Source organism: Salmo trutta, chromosome 37 (assembly GCF_901001165.1).
Source record: "Salmo trutta chromosome 37, fSalTru1.1, whole genome shotgun sequence".
NCBI lineage: Eukaryota > Metazoa > Chordata > Actinopteri > Salmoniformes > Salmonidae > Salmo > Salmo trutta.
In genome coordinates, this window is record NC_042993.1 from 12,516,774 (window position 1) to 12,536,497 (window position 19,724).

The 19,724-nt window shown below is 43.2% G+C and overlaps 1 protein-coding gene across 3 annotated transcripts in view; it reads right to left on the reverse strand.

The window, feature by feature from the left end:
• Window positions 1-881: 881 nt before the first annotated feature.
• The window catches only part of LOC115177559 (amyloid-like protein 1), a 53,253-nt gene continuing 34,410 nt past the window's right edge, over window positions 882-19,724 (reverse strand). Inside the window, exons 2-17 of one of the 3 annotated variants that reach the window (XM_029738460.1) lie at window positions 15,335-15,514; window positions 12,539-12,668; window positions 11,298-11,410; window positions 10,093-10,283; window positions 9,662-10,017; window positions 8,723-8,850; window positions 8,146-8,220; window positions 7,868-8,026; window positions 7,312-7,440; window positions 6,617-6,716; window positions 6,096-6,269; window positions 5,940-5,963; window positions 5,755-5,819; window positions 5,298-5,363; window positions 4,999-5,142; window positions 882-4,227 (exon numbers count right to left, since the gene is read on the reverse strand). In XM_029738460.1, the coding sequence (XP_029594320.1) occupies window positions 4,129-4,227; window positions 4,999-5,142; window positions 5,298-5,363; window positions 5,755-5,819; window positions 5,940-5,963; window positions 6,096-6,269; window positions 6,617-6,716; window positions 7,312-7,440; window positions 7,868-8,026; window positions 8,146-8,220; window positions 8,723-8,850; window positions 9,662-10,017; window positions 10,093-10,283; window positions 11,298-11,410; window positions 12,539-12,668; window positions 15,335-15,514 (2,133 nt within the window). In that variant the 3' untranslated portion in view covers window positions 882-4,128. Of the gene's footprint in view, window positions 4,231-4,998; window positions 5,143-5,297; window positions 5,364-5,754; window positions 5,820-5,939; window positions 5,964-6,095; window positions 6,270-6,616; window positions 6,717-7,311; window positions 7,441-7,867; window positions 8,027-8,145; window positions 8,221-8,722; window positions 8,851-9,661; window positions 10,018-10,092; window positions 10,284-11,297; window positions 11,411-12,538; window positions 12,669-15,334; window positions 15,515-19,724 lie in introns of all 3 variants that reach the window. The other 2 variants (XM_029738459.1, XM_029738461.1) reach the window with 2 other exon arrangements.

Sequence of the window (19,724 nt, forward strand, 5' to 3'; positions counted from 1 at the left end):
CAGGCGTTTGGAAATTGCTCTCAAGGATGAACCAGACTTGTGGAGGTCTACAATTTTCTTTATGAGGTCTTGGCGGATTTCTTTTGATTTTCCCATGATGTCAAGCAAAGAGGCACTGAGTTTGAAGGTAGACCTTGAAATACATCCACAGGTGCACCTCCAATTGAGTCAAATTATGTCAATTAGCCTATCAGAAGCTTCTAAAGCCATGACATAATTTTCTGGAATTTTCTAAGCTGTTTAAAGGCACAGTCAACTTAGTGTATGTAAACTTCTGACTCACTGGAATTGTGATACAGTGAATTATAAGTCAAATAATCTGTCTGGACAGTTGTTGGAAAAATGACTTGTGTCATGCAAAGTAGATGTCCTAACCGACTTGTCAAAACTATAGATTGTTAACAAGAAATTTGTGAAGTGGTTGAAAAACGAGTTTTAATTACTCCAACTTAGGTGTATGTAAACTTCCGACTTCAACTGTAGATGCAGCTCTGCTGGTTGCATCCCATTTCTCAAATCATTAACAGAAATTGTTAAGTTCCTAAACCAATTTATTGCCCCGACACTGAGTCCAATGTTTTTGAGTCTAGCTAGCAACAATTCATGGTCAACTGAATCAAACCCCTTTGATAAATCAACAATACACCCAGCCAAATAAAATACACCCAGCCATACTTAAAACACTGCACGTTCCTATGGGGGGTGACTCCATAACTGTTTTAAAACCACAGAAATACAATAAGAATACATATGGCGCACACGGACGCACGCGCATGCTCAGTGTAGTCAGCATGTTAGTGACCCCATAGAGGATATTATACATCCACAAATACTCTCTCATTCAGAGATGAAGAACAGCGATTAAAGAAACAGAGCCAGTGTTTCGTGGGTCATTTGTCATTTTATTACAGTTTAATTAGCTTAATCAGATCTCCATTGCTCAGATTTCTTGCACATGAATTACACTCAACATAGCTCAGGGACAATTGGTCAAATTATTCAGTTGTCTGACCTCTTCTAGAGCAGAGCATGTGTTTGGTCAAGTTCTGAATGGATTTGAAGATCAGCTCCCTCAGTGATGTCATCAGTATCATTCCAATCAGAGCATAGTCAAAATGGTGGGAGTTCAAATCATATACTGTACAGTCAGTAACAGTGTCTGACAGAGCAATAATTTGTTCATAGTTGTGCTTGGTGCCACACCATGGACAATTTAGTTATAGACTTACTAAGAGTATATCTACTGTATCTGAACTGTTAGACATCACTTAACCTCTTTAGGGTGCCTATAGGTATTCTTATACAAGCTACTACATTTTTCATACAGTGAGAAAACATGACCCTCAATCCAATTGATTATTACTTAGAAATAAAAATACATAATTACATCCAAAACACAGCATTGTAAAAGGCAATAATGCAGCAATTAAAATCTCCATATAATTGTTTACATTTTCATTGGCTAGGGAGGGGAGGAAGGCCAACATAGAAGTATCTTAATCAAGAGAGGACATACAAATGTGTGTTCAGTCACTACAGTATACACTATTCTACATCTGCTAAATGCTGGTAGGAAAACCTTGAGTCTTTGGGGAAACATAGGCAAGCTTATTCTCTTCTATGGTTTCAGTAGTATCGATACAAGGTTCAACTGACTTAAACTGTGAACATACGTTTTTCACAAAACAGAGCTGTACAAATTATACAAAGACTACCTCAGCTCTCTAATTATCTTGATGCAGTAACCACAACCTGTGATTCCTACAATCCAAAAGCAATACATGGAAAATTCAAATCTCTGAGGTCATATATTTGAACTCATCTTCCCCATATTCAAAGCAGTGTTTGAATAAAGAAACAGAACGGTTTGAGGGTGAGTCAGCCACATCTCTCCTCTGATGTGATCAATAATTTACTCCCTTGTGTCACCAGTGGTTTCATGGAGTACACAACAGCAGAACAACCTAGCCATGAGCTATAAATAAATGATGAACCTCTAAGGATGTTTCAGGACTGGTGGTGTTTTAAAAGGTGCTATTTTCAGAATTCTGAGAGTAGTGAAAGATGATTGGCTTTGGTTAGGATCATCTGTAGTACAGTAGGCCAACAGTAGTTGTAGTTGACACCGTAGATTACGAAGAAATCTCCTACTGTGTATGTGACCATCCAACACAAAGAACTCTCTCTGGTATCAAAGTCATGAAGTGGAAAATAAATTAAATATAAAACCCATCCAAGAGGTCAACAATCAGCCATTGAAAAGGGGACAATCCCTTCTTATCTATATACAGTGAATGATATTGATCATAATAACTCTGACAGATGCATCAGTGAGATGCAACACATCTCCCTAGTGGACTAACATTCAACTGGTTTATATACAGCGTCTATATGTTCATCCTGCCTGAAACCTGCTATGTCCCTAATAAAAAGACTAAACTTGAATTTAAAGCAATAAACTGAAAATAACTCACTAAGGTGTGCTAGAGCAAATATTGTGGTCCCACCCAATCTGAGCAATAGTCCAGTCCTCGGCGTACCTCCCTTACATGTAACTGTTACCCAATATCACCATGTTGCCAACATCACTATGTTCCCTAATGCTAAAGCCCATTGCACCACAACAATGATTGACATCCCACTGTTCTCATTCAAACCTGCAAATAGTGAAAAGAGACATCCAGTGTTAAACTACAGTGAGATAATGAGGAAGGTTTTGGACATGTAGCTTGTCTACTGATTACAGGTAATTCCTTGGGGTTCTACTAGGGGAGTGATGCACTATCGAAGAGGAAATGGAGTCCAACGCCTACCTAAAATACATTCAGCCAGAAGTTAATTGTGTCATCTTGTGCTGGTTTTTACAACAGTCCGTTTTCAATCAGCCATGTTAGGAAAATGTTCTCTCTCTCTGAACAGCACAAGGTATTCTTATTTTTTGTTATTATTCCATTACATTGATGCAAATTCATTCTAGAAATGTCTATTTTGAAGTCATGTTTTTTTCTAAAGATATTTACACTGTCCATTTTAATCTGTAACATTTCCATCTTATCAAAAGCAAAGAACAGGAACAACACAAAGACGGTAGCATCATACACCAAATCTGCATGCTTTCATTAAAATAATGGACTTCTCATTACTTTGTTACAATTTTTTTGGTAGCAGTCATTCACTTAACTTAAATGGTACATTTGGTACATTAGTTCAATGATATAGTTCATATCACATGGACTAGGCTCTGGGTACCGAGGCTCTGGGTGCCGGTTGTGTCAGATGCCACAGACTGAAGGAGATGAGGTTGCGCTGAATATCAAAAGACCAACCCATTTTACTATGGATTGATAATATATGTTGGTGTAAGTAATAACTAAGTAACAACTAAGTCAATCAAGCTTCAACACCTCACATTCCCTACCCAACCTCCTCATCTCTGCTTAGCCTTTATAACTGTGCCTGGCTTTGAAAGAAGATGTCCTTCATTGACTCATGGAGGTGGGATTGGCTTGGTGGTCATCATGTCAGAGTCATTGTAGCTTTAGATAGAGAACCAGTTTGTGTGGGGTTTTAGATCAGTTATACTATATTGTTTGTTCACATTTTACACCATTTATCTGAACTGGAATATAATGAATCAGAGCTGTAACACAATCCAATAAAGAATAAACAGATGACATACACAACAAAGCAAAATGCAGTGTTCAACATTGAGTCAGTTTCTGACAAATACCAATCAATTTGATTAAGAATAAGGGGGTCAACTCAAGCCATTCCAATGGCATTCCTATCCAAGTAGACAGGAGTGAATCTCTCTAAATGAGATGATTGTTACACTGTGGCATTAATGTCCACCCCTTTATTCTAGACCAGAAGAGTAAGAGGATGGGTCAGTTGGTAATATGTCTCTGTTACTGGTTTACGTTCCAAAAACTGATGTGGGGACATGGTTGGTCACAGGTTTGGGGCATATACCCCCTATTTGCTTGTCAAGTTACATTAAAGTGTTGGTCGTAATGATACATCTTAATACATCATAGGGGGCGTGACTGGGACTGCCCCTAGGAGGGGAAGCAAGGAAAGGGAGCGCCTCGTGTGATTGGGCATGACCGGGAGGCCACACCCACCACCTCAGTTCATTTGCTCAAAGAATTTGTAGGTGGGGTTTTCGTAGCCGTGGTTCTGCATCTTGTTTAGTTGGCGCTCCTCTGGGGTCAGCATGGGGTCAACCTGCTGTGAGACACAGAGGGTCAAATGTCATACTGATACAGTACAATGCTACGGTATAAGGAAGTGCTATCAGCAGGAAGTAGGAGACACTGTATTGTGCTATAAGCATAAAGTGCCTCTCCTACCTGCCGCTGCAGGGAGAGACACTTTGAATACCTGCCTACGACAAGCCAACTGACATTTACTCCTGAAGTGTTTCTGTTGCGCCCTCTATAGCCACCATGGTTATGATTTGAACCTGCTGGTCATCTATGAACAAAAAACATCTGGCCTTAATGGCCACATGTATCTCCACCCTGGACAGCCAGAAGAGGGCTGGCCACCCCTCAGAGCCTGATTTCGCTCTAGGTTTCTTCCTATAGTAGGTTTATGCTTTTTAGGGAGTTTTTCCTTGCCTCTGTGCTTCTACATCTGCATTGCGTTCTCTCTGGGGTTTTAGGCTGGGCATCTGTAAAGCACTATGACAACTTCTGATGTAAAAAAGGTTTTATAAAATACATTTGATTGATTGTGTTTAGTTTTAGTTTTATTTTGCATACAGCTAAAATCTGTACAAATAAACAACTAATCAACAAATTGTGAGAGTAAGGGAACTGGAAGGGATGATGATCATGATGGATGATCAAGGAAGAAGATTTATGGCATTGAGATCGGAGGAAGCCTTAGTCAGTGAAGTCAAAACAATATTTAAACCCACACACTAATGTGCAATAAAGAGATCTACTGAAAGCATCAAAGTGTCCAGGTTCTGTCGGATTCCCTGCCTCCTACCTCCACGATGCCGTGGCTGATGGTGCCATATGGCTTCCTGCGCACCAGCAACAGACTAATCACCATCACCATGGCGATGGCCACGGCAACCACAAGCAACCCCACCATGGCCCCGCGGTTGAACGTCTCCAGGGCATCTGGTTGCTAAGGACAGAAACAGAAAAGGAGAAGAGAGGGCACAAAGAGGGTAGGATGGAGAAATTAGAGGTTGATTACATCATGGGAATGACTTACAATACCACAAGAGAGGACGGATCCGCCCAGCCCAGCCCATCCAGACATCTAGGTAGCAGACTCACCAGTTCATCTGTCTGGATCTCAGGAGACTTGTAGACCACCTGCTTGAGCTCCACAGAGGTGTTAATCTAGAGAGTGAGAGCAAGAGTGAGAGAAAGAGAGAGAGAGGGGGTTATTTAATAGGTCATTACAGAGGAAGTACCACAGAATTAAATAGAACACATTAACTACATATCTATGGGAGTTGACTTCCTGCTGTGGGAGGATGTCATAGTAAGTGAGTAAAAATGTAGCAGTTTATCACGTGGAGGCTGCAGTGCGACACAAGCTATTTTTCCATATACACATGAGGGGGTGAGATACAAAGTGGGTAGGGATGGAGGGAGAGAAGGAGAGATGATTGACATAATGTGTGTCAGTGTAACTCTTGGCTGTGCTGTAAACACAAGTGCAAGTAGGATGCCATGTCTGTAAAGTGACGTGTATGTTTGCAATAAAAACAATATAGATGTTTCTTACTTTCTCCTCATATTCATACGTGGGGCTTCTCTCAGATGTGGCATAGTCATACTCGTCTGTAGAGGCTGAGTGCAGAAGCAGAAAACACACAGTTTCAGCCATGATCAACTTCAACTTTTTCTTTCTTTGAAAATGACATTATGGCAGACAAATATCACACTTCATGTCCCTTCCCTTTAACTCACCTTTCTTAGTGTTGGGCTGTGGGTCTTGACAGGACAGAAACAATAGAGAATTTTTTTTTTAACTGCTGCTTGTATTCAAATAAATGAATTAATTCCTGAACTATTTGAAGAGGAAACATTTTGTGTGTGTGCGTGCATTCATGAGTGTGTCCGTACCAATGCGGGGTGGGTAGGGCCTGTTCTGGAAGGCTCTCTCCTCCTCCTCCTCCTCCTCATCATCCTTCTCCTCCTCACTCTCGGCAGGAAGCAGCTCCTCGGTGGTGCGTGTCTCAGAGAAGGAAGTGGTCATGAGCTCACTGATGTCTCCTCGCTCCGCCTTCACCAGGTCCTCTACAGGGATGGAGGGAGAAACAAGCAGGTTTTAAACACAGGAAAGGTGTTTAGAGAAATACAATAAACTAAAGTGCTACCCAGCTTGATATACAGTACAGTATAATGTATTTACAGTAAAACTGTTATTTACACCTTATATACACCAATCCTTTATTTTCTGAATGAAAGTTCCCTAGAGAAATTTCAAGATAATAATAACCTACTAATTACAACATGATAAATGCTAGCTTATCTCTTTCTAAATGTCTTATGAAGGAAGTAAAACATGAATATTAGGACAGGGGCAGTAACCCCACATCCTGGTCTACATGGCTAACAGGAGAGTAGAGAGGAGTGTAGCGTACGGATATCATTGTGCAGCTCCTCAGCCAAGGCAGGGACCTTGTAGAGTAAAGCCAAGCTCTGGTTCATCCTCTCCTCAATCACATGGAGATGTGTGTAGACCTGCAACCCCAAGATATCAATGTTGCTTAGGTTCATTACAAGGCAAAGCCCCCACCGAGTCTGAAAGAGTCATGTGTTGGTTTAATGTATTGACATTTACAAGTGAAAATGAGTTTTGCTGTAAAGGATAATTATGACATCAGGTGTTGATCATTTTGTTAAAGGGGCAATCTGCAGTTGCTACATGCATTTTTGGACATATAAATAAATGATATGTACCCATTGATTCTTGACAAATATAATTTATAAACGCCCCATGAGCTTAGCTCAACTGTGGTACCCCATTAGAACCCAACCTATAAGCTTGTTTTACTCCAATTGCCTCAAAAACATAATTGATATCATGAATGGTCAGTCACAGTATCCATAGCTCTGTCTATGAATTTGAGAGTGGTTACATTTCTCCAGCCCGATCCCTCAGCTTTTTACCGAAACAGGGGCGGGGATACACTTTTTTATTTATTGTTTCAACAGCTGATTGCCACTTTAAGAGTTATTTCATGAGCATCCGTTTTCATGAAGCAGCATCACTGCTTAAGGAAGATGTACAGTATCTTTTCATCATAGTATATTCCGGTATATTTTCATTTCACACCTGGAACTTCATCTGCTCAGCCTTCTGGGGGTCGACGGCCTCAATGTGCTGGTAGTGTCTCAGAGTGTGTCTGCGGTCCTTCTGCTCTGCTGCCATGTATCGCTTCAGAGCCTGCAGCACCCGCTCCGGCTGTTGAGAGAAGAGGGATATTAAAGTCAGAGAATGGAGGGGGTGGAGAAGGTGTGGAAGAAATGAACAATACACTACAGTCCACTCATACTCTCAGCCTAACAAATATACACTGAGTATACCAAACATAAGGAACACCTTCCTAATATTGAGTTGCACCTCTCCCTTTGCCCTAAGAACAGCCTCAATTCAGGGTATGGACTCTACAAGGTGTCGAAAGCGTTCCACAGGGATGCTGCCCCATGTTGACTCCAATGCTTCCCACAGTTGTGTCAAGTTGTCTGGATGTCCTTTGGGTGGTGGACCATTCTTGACACACACAGGAAATTGTTGAGCGTGAAAAACCCAGCAGCGTTGCAGTTTTGTACAGTCATGTTCTCTGCCTAAGAAAATGTAGATATCCCTGCTGCCCCTGCTGTCTGCGGACCTGAGGGGGCTCGGCCTGCACGGCAGTCAGGTAGCTCTCCAAGGCCAGTCTGCGGTTGTTGTTGAGGGTGGCCACCACGCGGGCCAGGTGGGTCTCCACCAGCCTCTGTCTCTCCCCTGCCACCTGCTCCTCCAGAGTCTGCAACACAGACTGGAAATGCTGGGGGGAGAGGAGAGGAGGGGGATCATTGTTGTGTTAATAGGTATATGAGTGTCCGTCTCCCATCTTTTATCCCCTTCTCCTTTCTTCCATCCCCTCTTCCTATTCCATCTTCTTACCTCATTAAGGGCCTGGCGGTCAGACTTGGGCAGGTTCTTGGATTGGTTGTCAGCCTCAGCCCATTCTTTCATGATCTGAAAAGGCAAGATGAATTAACGTCATTCTCACACACACAGATTTCCGCAGACAGGAATCCACTGAGGACCATTCTGATGTTTAAAATGCTCCATATCCACCTCAATCTACAGCTACTAAGAAAGTCTGTCTGTTTATGGGTATCCACTTGGCTTGGTTCACTTGAACAGTGGGACAATCTCAATTGTAAACTCCTCGCGTCCTCTCTCCTCACCTCCTTCTCAAAACCCATTGTATGAGAAAGCCAGCACCCCCCCGACCTTCTCCTCCAATCGGTTTTGAGAAGCAGTTGAGGAGAGAGGACACAAAGAGTATTCAATTGTGATTCTCCCAATATTATTAATATTGCATTAAGACCTCACTTCAGGTCCCAGAGCAATTTGCCCCCGACTGTCAACAGTGGGTTCTGTAGGAGATCACAGATATAGAAACAGCACAGCAGGCCTGGCTTCATCTTATTGGTTCATTGCCTGTCCAAACCAGCCTCCCTGCCCACCTTACCTCATTGATACGTTTCATTCGCCGCTCCTCCAGGTCCATCTTGGCACGCAGGAAGTTGGCGTGTTCACTGTCGTCCCCTGGCATCTCGAAGTAAACATCCACACCATCTGTGGGGCGAGGGGTGGGTACTGCAGAGGAGAAGGAGGAGAGGGGGATAAGAAGAGGAGGAGAATGAGAGGATGGAAAACAAAAGAGAAGAGAGAGAGAGAGAGAGATGGAGGTACAGGCAGTGCAGCAGAATGAAAGACAGGGGGAAGATGAGGGAGACAGAAAGATAGCCCAATCATTGCCATTACCCAGGGAGAGAGAGAGAACCAGACAGCCATTGATCCAGATAGTAGGGTGAACAGTCAGCATTATTGAGTTGGAGACGTGTAGTGCTGTAAATACATCAGCCAGCTACTCCTGTCTGCTATATCCAGCCAGACAGATAGGCATGGTGAGTGCGTGCGTGCGTGCGCGCCCTTGCATGCATGCGTGCGTATGTGTAATCATCGTTAGTCTATTACAGAGAGATAGAGTGTGAGAGAGAAAGTATTGGAGATGCTAACTGGGCACTACAGTTCATTCCCCAGTAAGTAAGAGTAAGTGGGAGATGGGAGAGTGATGTCAGCATTTACCCAGTCTTTTTACTACCCTGTTAACCACTCTAAGGGTAGCAACTACAGTCCATTCCCTTACTGAGACTGGCCTTTAGAGAGAAAGGTCCAGACTAGACACAAAACCTAGATACTACTTAATACCCCACTTCTCCACTTTTGTAGGTAAGAATATAGACAATATGGATCAAATTCCATCTAGGGCAAAGTGGTATTCCTATAAAGCTTATGCCCATGAAATCCTCTCAGATCTAGTTGAGAGGTGGTAATTAGGGGCTAAGAATTGTTTCTGGACAGGGCGAAGATGTAACTGTGAAAGAGAAGGTAGAGGGTTACTCACGGCTGTCTCCCCTGGTCTGGGGTGGGGATGTGTAGGGGTTGCGACCAGTCTGACCCTGGCCTTTCTCATAGTAGAAGGAGTCTGTGTAGTCAGTAGCCTGGTAGGGGCCAGAGTCAATGGAGTACTCATACTCCTCTGGGTCTTTCACTGCTGCTGCAACCTCCTGCTGCTGCTCCTCCTCCTCCTCCTCCTCCTCCTCTTCCTCCTCTTCCTCATCATCCTCTACTGCCTCCTCCTCTTCCTCATCCACCACCTGCTCATTCTCTTCCACCATCTCATCGTCTTCCTCCTCCATGTCTGCCTCGTCCACATCGGTGTCAGGAGAGGGGCTTGGGGTGGGTGTTGTCACTTTGACTCTGGGAATGAGGTACAAGGTCAAACATTATGATCATCATCATCACCACAAACACAGCAGGGGTAATGGGACTCACCCTGTGTTGACTTTAACCTGAGGGGTGAGGGCCTGGGGTCCTGCTGGGAGAACGTCCCCTCCCTCTGTCTCCCCCCTGCCACTGGACCCGCCCCTCCCCGGGCAGCACACATACTCCACCCCACGGAAACGTTCGCCGCACGGCAACAGCATCCCATAACTATGCAGCTCCAGACCGTCTGCTGTGCAGGCCTGAAACAGAAAGGATGAGAGAAATCTGTTAAACATGGATCAAGATTGGAAAAGACCCAAGGTGAACTAGAGAGAGATCAGGGGTGCATAGAAAAAGAGAGGAAATGTGAGTGTGATCAAAGGGAACTAACTAGCAGGAGGAATGGAACACGACAGGGGGTAACCTCTTCCTCAGCATGATGAAGGTGAATTATAAAAACTGCCTCACCTCCCTGGCCTCTAATGCACCCCTTCACCTCCCTGGCCTCTAATGCACCCCTTCACCTCCCTGGCCTCTAATGCACCCCTTCACCTCCCTGGCCTCTAATGCACCCATCACCTCCCTGGCCTCTAATGCACCCCTTCACCTCCCTGGCCTCTAATGCACCCCTTCACCTCCCTGGCCTCTAATGCACCCCTTCACCTCCCTGGCCTCTAAAGCACCCCCTCACCTCCCTGGCCTCTAAAGCACCCCCTCACCTCCCTGGCCTCTAATGCACCCCCTCACCTCCCTGGCCTCTAATGCACCCCCTCACCTCCCTGGCCTCTAATGCACCCCCTCACCTCCCTGGCCTCTAATGCACCCCCTCACCTCCCTGGCCTCTAATGCACCCCCTCACCTCCCTAGCCTCTAATGCACCATCTCACCTCCCTGGCCTCTAATAAACTGTCTCACCTCCCTGGAATATAATAAATTACCACACCTCCCTGGCCTATAATAAACTCCTCTAGCTGCTCATTCTGCTGATGCAGTATGATACTGTGTTACACTACACCCAGCTGGGTACAGTTAGCTTCCAGCCCCAGTCTTTTACTGCAGTCTACACTGCAGTTTTGTTATTGACTCAATTAGTCCAAGTCAAAGTTTAATGTCTTATAGAAGTCTATGCTAACTCTCTATAAAGAGTCCTAGCGGTGTTAAAACCCAATTAAAACTTAAGAAATGAATTGAAAAATGAACATGTAATATCATTTAGGCATAATTTAATTAACTCTAATATAATCTTAGTTAATATAATGTCGCTCCGCCCGCACCTCCTTGGCTATGTTGTGCCAGTAGACGTAGCTCTCACAGGCATCCATCTGCTCCTGGTGCAGGAAACGGCATCGGTCTGGAACCAACAGGGCCTCACTCACATACTCACCCACTGCAGAGCGAGAGAGAGAGAGAGAGGAGGGAAATGGAATGAGAGGGAGAATATTTTATATTTTAATACTTGCCTTGGTTGTAACATTTTTTAATTGATAAAGAATGCTGATAAACATCCATAAACCCAAGAGAGGGAGAAGGAGAGGGAGAGAAAGAGAGAAAGAAAGAAAGAGAGAAAGAAAGTGAAAGAGGGAGAAGGAGAGAGAGAGAGAGAGGAGAGGAGAGAGAGAGAGGGAGAAGGAGAGAGAGAGAGAGGGAGAAGAGAGAGAGAGAGAGGGAGAAGGAGAGAGAGAGAGAGGGAGAAGGAGAGAGAGAGAGGGAGAAGGAGAGAGAGAGAGGGAGAAGGAGAGAGAGGGAGAAGGAGAGAGAGAGAGGGAGAAGGAGAGAGAGAATTGAACTAGAAAGGTCCAGTATAATAAGATCATGCCAACTCATTACAGTGCCTCTGCACTGTCTGGGCTGAGGACGAGGTGGGAAGTGGAGATTGAGCCAGAACACAATGGTGTGCTGCTGCCTGCAGTTCTACTTTCAATAGCTGCAGCCAGTCAGTCAGTCAAGGACAGAACAATGTGAAATATGCTTAATTTCAGATTTTAATTTAAGTAATTTGATTCCATCGGTCACAATAGTTAAATGAATAATTTTTGTACTTTACAGGTTCTAGAGAAGTTAAAGTTGTATTTATTAACAAATAAGCCATATATTATGCATTATTAAGGTGTCGATGTTTGGTAAAATGTGGGGACAAGTGGGTTAATATTCAACACAGACTGAAAGACCTTTCCACCATTTTAATGGAGTGAAACTCTTTGGTGCACCTGACAAAGCTTTGACAATGGAATCCATTCAAATGAACTATTAGACGTAGTATGTCCGTTTCTATTATTACTTCCCCGAGGCTGAATTTGAACGCTACTTAACCATATCATGGAAATGACATGCTTTGTATTAAACATAATGATGACATGATGTTACTTATTAATATAATAAAGTTATCCTCTGATATGGGGTGGGTGATCAAAGGGAAGTTGTGCAATGTTTTGAGTGATGTTTGTGTAGGGATATGCTGAAGATTAGAAGGATGATGATGCTGAGGGTGCAGACATTGCAGACGTGTTGTTCTTACCCTGGCAGCGGTAGGGCATGACGATGAAGGGGCGTGTCTGGCAGTGGCCCCAGCCCTTCTTACACCAGGCTGGGATGGTGACGGGGCTGGAGGACTCCTCCACATGGGAGATCTGTAGGGCTGGGTACATCTGGTTGGACAGATGGACAGGCAGACAGACGGCGGGAGAGAGACAGAAAGACAGAGGGAGGGACAGATGGATGGATGATATGGACAGACAGGACATCAGGGAGGAGTTAGGACAACAGAGAGGAGAGAGACAACAGGGTCAGACAAATGGAGAGGGGAAAAGGAGGGTTGAGGGGAGAGGAGACGTACAGTACAGACAGAGGGAGAGAGAGAGAGGAGGAGAGGGAGAGAGGAGGAGAGGGCAAGAGGGAGTAGGAGAGGGAGAGAGGAGGAGAGAGGATAGCACAATCAATAGGGAGAAAGGTAAAAAGGAGAGAGTCATGCAACGGTCTGAAACACTTTGGCCCTAAGGGTCTATTTTCTGACGATGCACGTCATACACGGATATTCTCCTTAAGTTGTAGGGAAAATTCCAGTCTGAAAACAAGTTGACCTATACAATCCCACTTCCAATTCTTTCCAAAATCCCAATTTCACATCTGACTACTTTCAATTAAAATGTAGGGCAATGGCATAAGCACAGCCCTATAATGACGTTTAATGGATTGAGAAATGTATTTGGCACGCTGTCTGAGACCAGGATCCACAGACGTCGAGGAAAAAGAAATCCCAGATGCATAATGAGCTGGGTAATCACATTACAGCCATTTCAACTGTGTGACTGCTGTTTGCTTTACCCGCTGTGCTTCATTTAGCCACCAGGTGGCGCATGATGTCCTTTTATAAAAACAGGCTCCTTGCTCTTGTTGGGGAGGGGGAGCAGCGAGTCTCTAATCAAACCAAGGCTGTGGCTAGGCCTGTCATGCCATTGATATGCCTTAAGTTTGGCATGCAGGAGACTGTCAGGAATTAGGGGGATAAACGTGGCAGGAGGAAGATTGATGGATGGTAGTATTAATATTCAGGAAATATCAATAAATATTTCCTCCTGACCACCATCACTCCACTATATATATATATATATATATATATATATATATATATATATATATAGATTTCATAGGACAAGACAAACCAAGTGAGACAGATTGGGAGATTAGGGTTGGTTACTCCTGCTCCTATTCATAATGTTGTGTGAGGTATCTATCTATCCATCCATCCATCCATCTATCCATCTATCCATCTATCCATCTATCCATCCATCCATCCATCCATCCATCCATCCATCCATCCATCTATCCATCCATCTATCCATCTATCCATCTATCCATCCATCCATCCATCTATCCATCTATCCATCCATCTATCCATCCATCTATCCATCCATCCATCCATCCATCTATCCATCCATCTATCCATCCATCTATCCATCCATCCATCCATCTATCTATCCATCTATCCATCCATCTATCCATCCATCTATCCATCCATCCATCTATCCATCTATCTATCCATCTATCTATCCATCTATCTATCCATCTATCTATCTATCTATCCATCTATACCAGTCTGTCCACCCATTTACAGTGCATTCAGAAAGTATTCACACCCCTTGACTTTTTCCAAATGTTGTTGTTACAGCCTGAATTTAAAATGGATAAAATGTAGATTTTGTCACTGGCCTACACACAATTCCCCATAATGTCAAAGTGGAATGATGTTTTTAAATGTTTACAAATCAATTTAAAATTAAAAGCTGAAACGTCTTGAGTCAATAAGTATTCAAACCCTTTGTTATGGCAAGCCTAAATAAGTTCAGGAGTAAAAATGTGCTTAACAAGTCACATAATAAGTTGCATGGACTCACTCCGTGTGCAATAGTGAATGACTACCTCATCTCTGTACCCCCCCCACACACACACACACAAATATCTGTAACGTCATTCAGTCAAGCACTGAATTTCAAACACAGATTCAACCACAAAGACAAGAGATGTTTTCCAATGCCTCGCAAAGAATAGTACCAATTTGTAGATGGGTAAAATATATATATATCCCTTTGAGCATGGTGAAGTTATTAATTACACTTTGGATGGTGTATCAATACACCCAGTCACTACAAAGATACAGGTGTCCTTGCTGACTTAGTTGCCGGAGAGGAGAGAAACCGCTCAGGAATTTCACCATGAGGCCAATGGTGACTTTAAAAGAGTTAGAGTTTAATGGCTGTGGTAGGATAAAACTGATCAACAACATTGTAGTTACCGTATGCCACAATACTAACCTAATTGACAGACTGAAAACAAAGAAGTCTGTACAGAAGAAAAATATTCCAAAACATGCATTCTGTTTGCAACAAGGCACTAAAGTAAAACTGCAAAAAATGTGGCAAAGCAATTACATTTTTGTCCTGAATATGTTTGTGGCAAATCCAACACAACACATTACTGAGTACCACTCTCCATATGTTCAAGCATAGTTGTGACTGCATCATGTTATGGGTATGCTTGTAATTGTTTGCAAAAACATGTTTTCACTTTGTCATTATTGTGTGTAGAATTTGTTTTTACTCCATATTGAATTCAGTCTGTTACAATAAGTCAAGGGGTATGAATACTTTCTGAAGGCACTGAATCTACCACTATCTTTATATCCATAAACCTATCTAAAGTATCTGCTCTCTAGTATGCTATTGCAGCAGCATTGGAGATGAGCTGAGCATTACAGTGCAGTAACAGTGCAGTATGAGGTCGATCTCATAACCATAGCAGTGTTGTTGGCTCCTACCTCTTGGCAGTAGGACAGAATCTGGTTGGGTTCTGTGAAGCAGCCCTGGCGGCCCTGAGGGTCAGGCTCCCATTGGCCAGTCTCAGGGTTCATGTGCAGCAGCTGACGCCCACAGAACATGGCAATCTGCGGCTCGGCCACCAGGGGCCCTGGTCCATTCACCTCAGCCATTGCCAAGGCCTAGAGAGAGGGAGTTAGACAGGGAGAGGGAGAGGAGATGAGGTGTGGTAGAAAGAGAAGAGAGAAGTTGAGAAATAGAAAGAGTAATAGATGGAAGGAGAGAGGGATGAAGGTAGAGGGAGAGAAATACTTTGTTATGGTTGTCCTGAGAGAGAGTGTAACGTTGACTGTTAATTTGTATTGTTTATTTCAATTTTGTTTATTATCTACTTCACATGCTTTGGCAATGTTAACATATGTTTACCATGCCAATAAAGTCCTTGAATTGAATTGTGTGAGAGAGAGAAGAGTTGTCAATACAAACAAAGTGGCTGGATAATATCGAGTTTGAGAATGAAGGACAGGACCTTAGATTAGTCTAAATGTACCAGCTGATACAATCTCTCTGATCTATCTCCCAACACAAACAATGGCTTAGCTGCAGAGAGAGTGAGTGTGTGTATACATCGTTGCATCCATTCCGTGTGTGTGCATGCATATATATACACACAGTTGAAGTCGGAAGTTTACATACACCTTATTTAAACTCAGTTTTTCACAATTCCTGACATTTAATCCTAGTAAAGATTCTCTGTCTTAGGTCAGTTAGGATCACCACTTTATTTTAAGAATGTGAAATGTCAGAATAATAGTAGAGAAAAATATTTATTTCAGCTTTTATTTCTTTCATCACATTCCCAGTGGGTCAGAACTTTACATATACTAATTGAGTGTTCGGTAGCATTGTCTTTAAATTGTTTAACTTGGGTCAAATGTTTCGGGTAGCCTTCCACAAGCTTCCCACAATAAGTTGGGAGAATTTTGGCCCATTCCTCCTGACAGAGCTGGTGTAACTGAATCAGGTTTGTAGGTCTCCTTGCTCGAACACGCTTTTTCAGTTCTGCCCACACATTTTCTATGGGATTGAGGTCAGGGCTTTGTGATAGCCACTCCAATACCTTGACTTTGTTGTCCTTAAGCCATTTTGCCACAACTTTGGAAGTATGCTTGGGGTCATTGTCCATTTGGAGGCGCATCTGCGACCAAGCTTTTAACTTCCTGACTGATGTCTTGAGATGTTGCTTCAATATATCCACCTAATTTTCCCCCCTCATGATGACATCTATTCTGTGAAGTGCACCAGTCCCTCCTGCAGCAAAGCACCCCCACAACATGATGCTGCCACCCCCGTGCTTCATGGTTGGGATGGTGTTCTTCGGCTTGCAAGCCTCACCATTTTTCCTCCAAAAATAATGATGGCCATTATGGCCAAACAGTTCTATTTTTATTTCATCAGACCAGAGGACATTTCTCCAAAAAGTATGATCTTCGTCCCCATGTGCAGTTGCAAACCGCAGTCTGGCTTTTTTAATGGCAATTTTGGAGCAGTGGCTTCTTCCTTGCTGAGTGGCCTTTCAGGTTATGTCGATATAGGACTCGTTTTACTGTGGATATAGATACTTTTGTACCCCTTTCCTCCAGCATCTTCACAAGGTCCTTTGCTGTTGTTCTGGGATTGATTTGCACTTTTTGCACCAAAGTACGTTCATCTCTAGGAGACAGAACGCGTCTCCTTCCTGAGCGGTATGACGGCTGCATGGTCCCATGGTGTTTATACTTGCGTACTATTGTTTGTACAGATGAACGTGGTACCTTCAAGGTGTTTTGAAATTGCTCCCAAGGATGAACCAGACTTGTGGAGGTCTACAATTTGTTTTCTGAGGTCTTGGCTGATTTCTTTTCATTTTCCCATGTTGTCAAGCAAAGGGCCACTGAGTTTGAAGGTAGGCCTTGAAATACATCCACAGGTACACCTCCAATTGACTCAAATGATGTCAATCAGCCTATCAGAAGCTTCTAAAGCCATGACGTCATTTTCTGGATTTTTCCAAGCCGTTTAAAGGCACAGTCAACTTAGTGAATGTAAACTTCTGACCCACTGGAATTGTGATACAGTGAAATAATCTGTAAACAAATGTTGGAAAAATTACTTGTGTCATGCACAAAGTAGATGTCCTAACTGACTTATATATATATATATATGAGAGAGGAGAGAGAGAGAAAAATGGACTTTCAAGCTAATGCATATACCATTGTCTCACACTGTAGCTACAGTGATAGAGAATATTGGCAGAGACATTGGCAGAGACAAAGATCATAAAAGATGTATACCAGATCATGCATTGAGTGACACCCAAAGCCGATGGAAAGTCTGACTTATCGACTGAAACTACGCCCTGGTTTTGTTAGCAATGTTAAGAGTTGAGAATATAAAGATAGGGTGGATAAATAGGAAATGTACAACAACTATATACTGTAAAGCCTGCTCCCATCTGCCCCTCTTATCCTCTTTCTACCACTCCCCTCTATTCTCTCAATCTCTGCCCTACTGTTTCTCTCCCTTAGCTCTCTCTTTTCCTCTCCCTCTCTTTCTGCCTCTTTCTCCCCCCTTTCTCCACCCTCCCCCCCTCCACCGTCCCCCCTCCTTCCTACCCCCTCTCCTACCCCCTCTCTCCCCCTCTCTCCACCCTCCTTCCTACCCTCTCTCAGCAGCCTGCTAGGATGTTGTTATTGATCATGGGATCCGTTCCCTCTGCCTGCAGCCTGGGGGTCGGGCCCAGGGGAGGCACCGTGGAGGAACAAACACCAGCCGGCCCCGGCCCCACTGCTCCCAGTCAGGTGTTAATACAAGCTCATTGACAGCCGGGCCACTTCAAGTACATTAACACACAGGAGAGGGAGGAGGGGTGAGAGTAGGAGAGGAAGGGAGAAGAAAGGAGGAGAGTAGAGTGGAGGAGGGAGGGGAGACGATGTACACACTGCATGAGATAATCTCCCCAGATGTAGACCAAACATGCTCGTTTTCTAACACAAGCTGAGTATTATGACGTCAATGCCTCAGTAGGATTATTTTAGAAAGGGACATAGAGGGATGGAGTTATCAGGTGTTGTGTTCACGCGTACAGTATATATAGCACAGAGATATGACTCCTCTTTGGTGCGGAAAAAGTAGAGGAATATTTCAAAGACATGCTTGAACATCTACCTAACAAATAATTTAGCTCAGTCTTGCCATTCTTCTGGCTTAACAGCCAATAGTCACTTATGAAAACTGATATGACAGAAAGTTCAAACAATATCCCTATCCACACTGAAACTGGCAATTGGCAACCCAGAACCCATTCAACCCGTCTTATGACTGGCCCAACTACTTTAATCTCCATAGACAGACAGACGGACTGACAGGCAAGAAGAGCAACACTCAGCCTATTAGCATCAAGATGCCCAGGGGTGAGGGGAGAGGAGAAGAGGGAGAGAGGAAAGCAGGGCGAGTGACGTCTGATCAAAGGGAAGTTCTGCCCCAGCCGACTGCTGCTGAAGTGTTTGAAGTTCTAATTAAAATTTATATCGGAAATAAATATATACAAAATCCATGAATAAATATACAATAAATATAATAAGTACCGGAGGAGTCTGAGCATTAGAGCCCCACTAGATATGAATGGAAACTATGATAACGAGTTCATTGGATTATAATTAAAGCTGTATGGACGTGGCCGAGCGAGGCCTTGAGGAATGGGGTTTGGAGCTCCAGAATGACTTTATTAATTCAAGTCCTTATGACTACTGGTACTGTAGTGACTTTATTAATTCAAGTCTATATGACTACTGGTACTGTAGTGGCTTTATTAATTCAAGTCCTTATGACTACTGGTACTGTAGTGACTTTATTAATTCAAGTCCTTATGACTACTGGTACTGTAGTGGCTTTATTAATTCAAGTCCTTATGACTACTGGTACTGTACATGGCTTTATTAATTCAAGTCCTTATGACTACTGGTACTGTAGTGACTTTATTAATTCAAGTCCTTATGACTACTGGTACTGTAGTGGCTTTATTAATTCAAGTCCTTATGACTACTGGTACTGTACATGGCTTTATTAATTCAAGTCCTTATGACTACTGGTACTGTAGTGGCTTTATTAATTCAAGTCCTTATGACTACTGGTACTGTAGTGGCTTTATTAATTCAAGTCTTTATGACTACTGGTACTGTACATGGCTTTATTAATTCAAGTCTATATGACTACTGGTACTGTAGTGACTTTATTAATTCAAGTCCTTATGACTACTGGTACTGTAGTGGCTTTATTAATTCAAGTCTATATGACTACTGGTACTGTAGTAACTTTATTAATTCAAGTCCTTATGACTACTGGTACTGTACA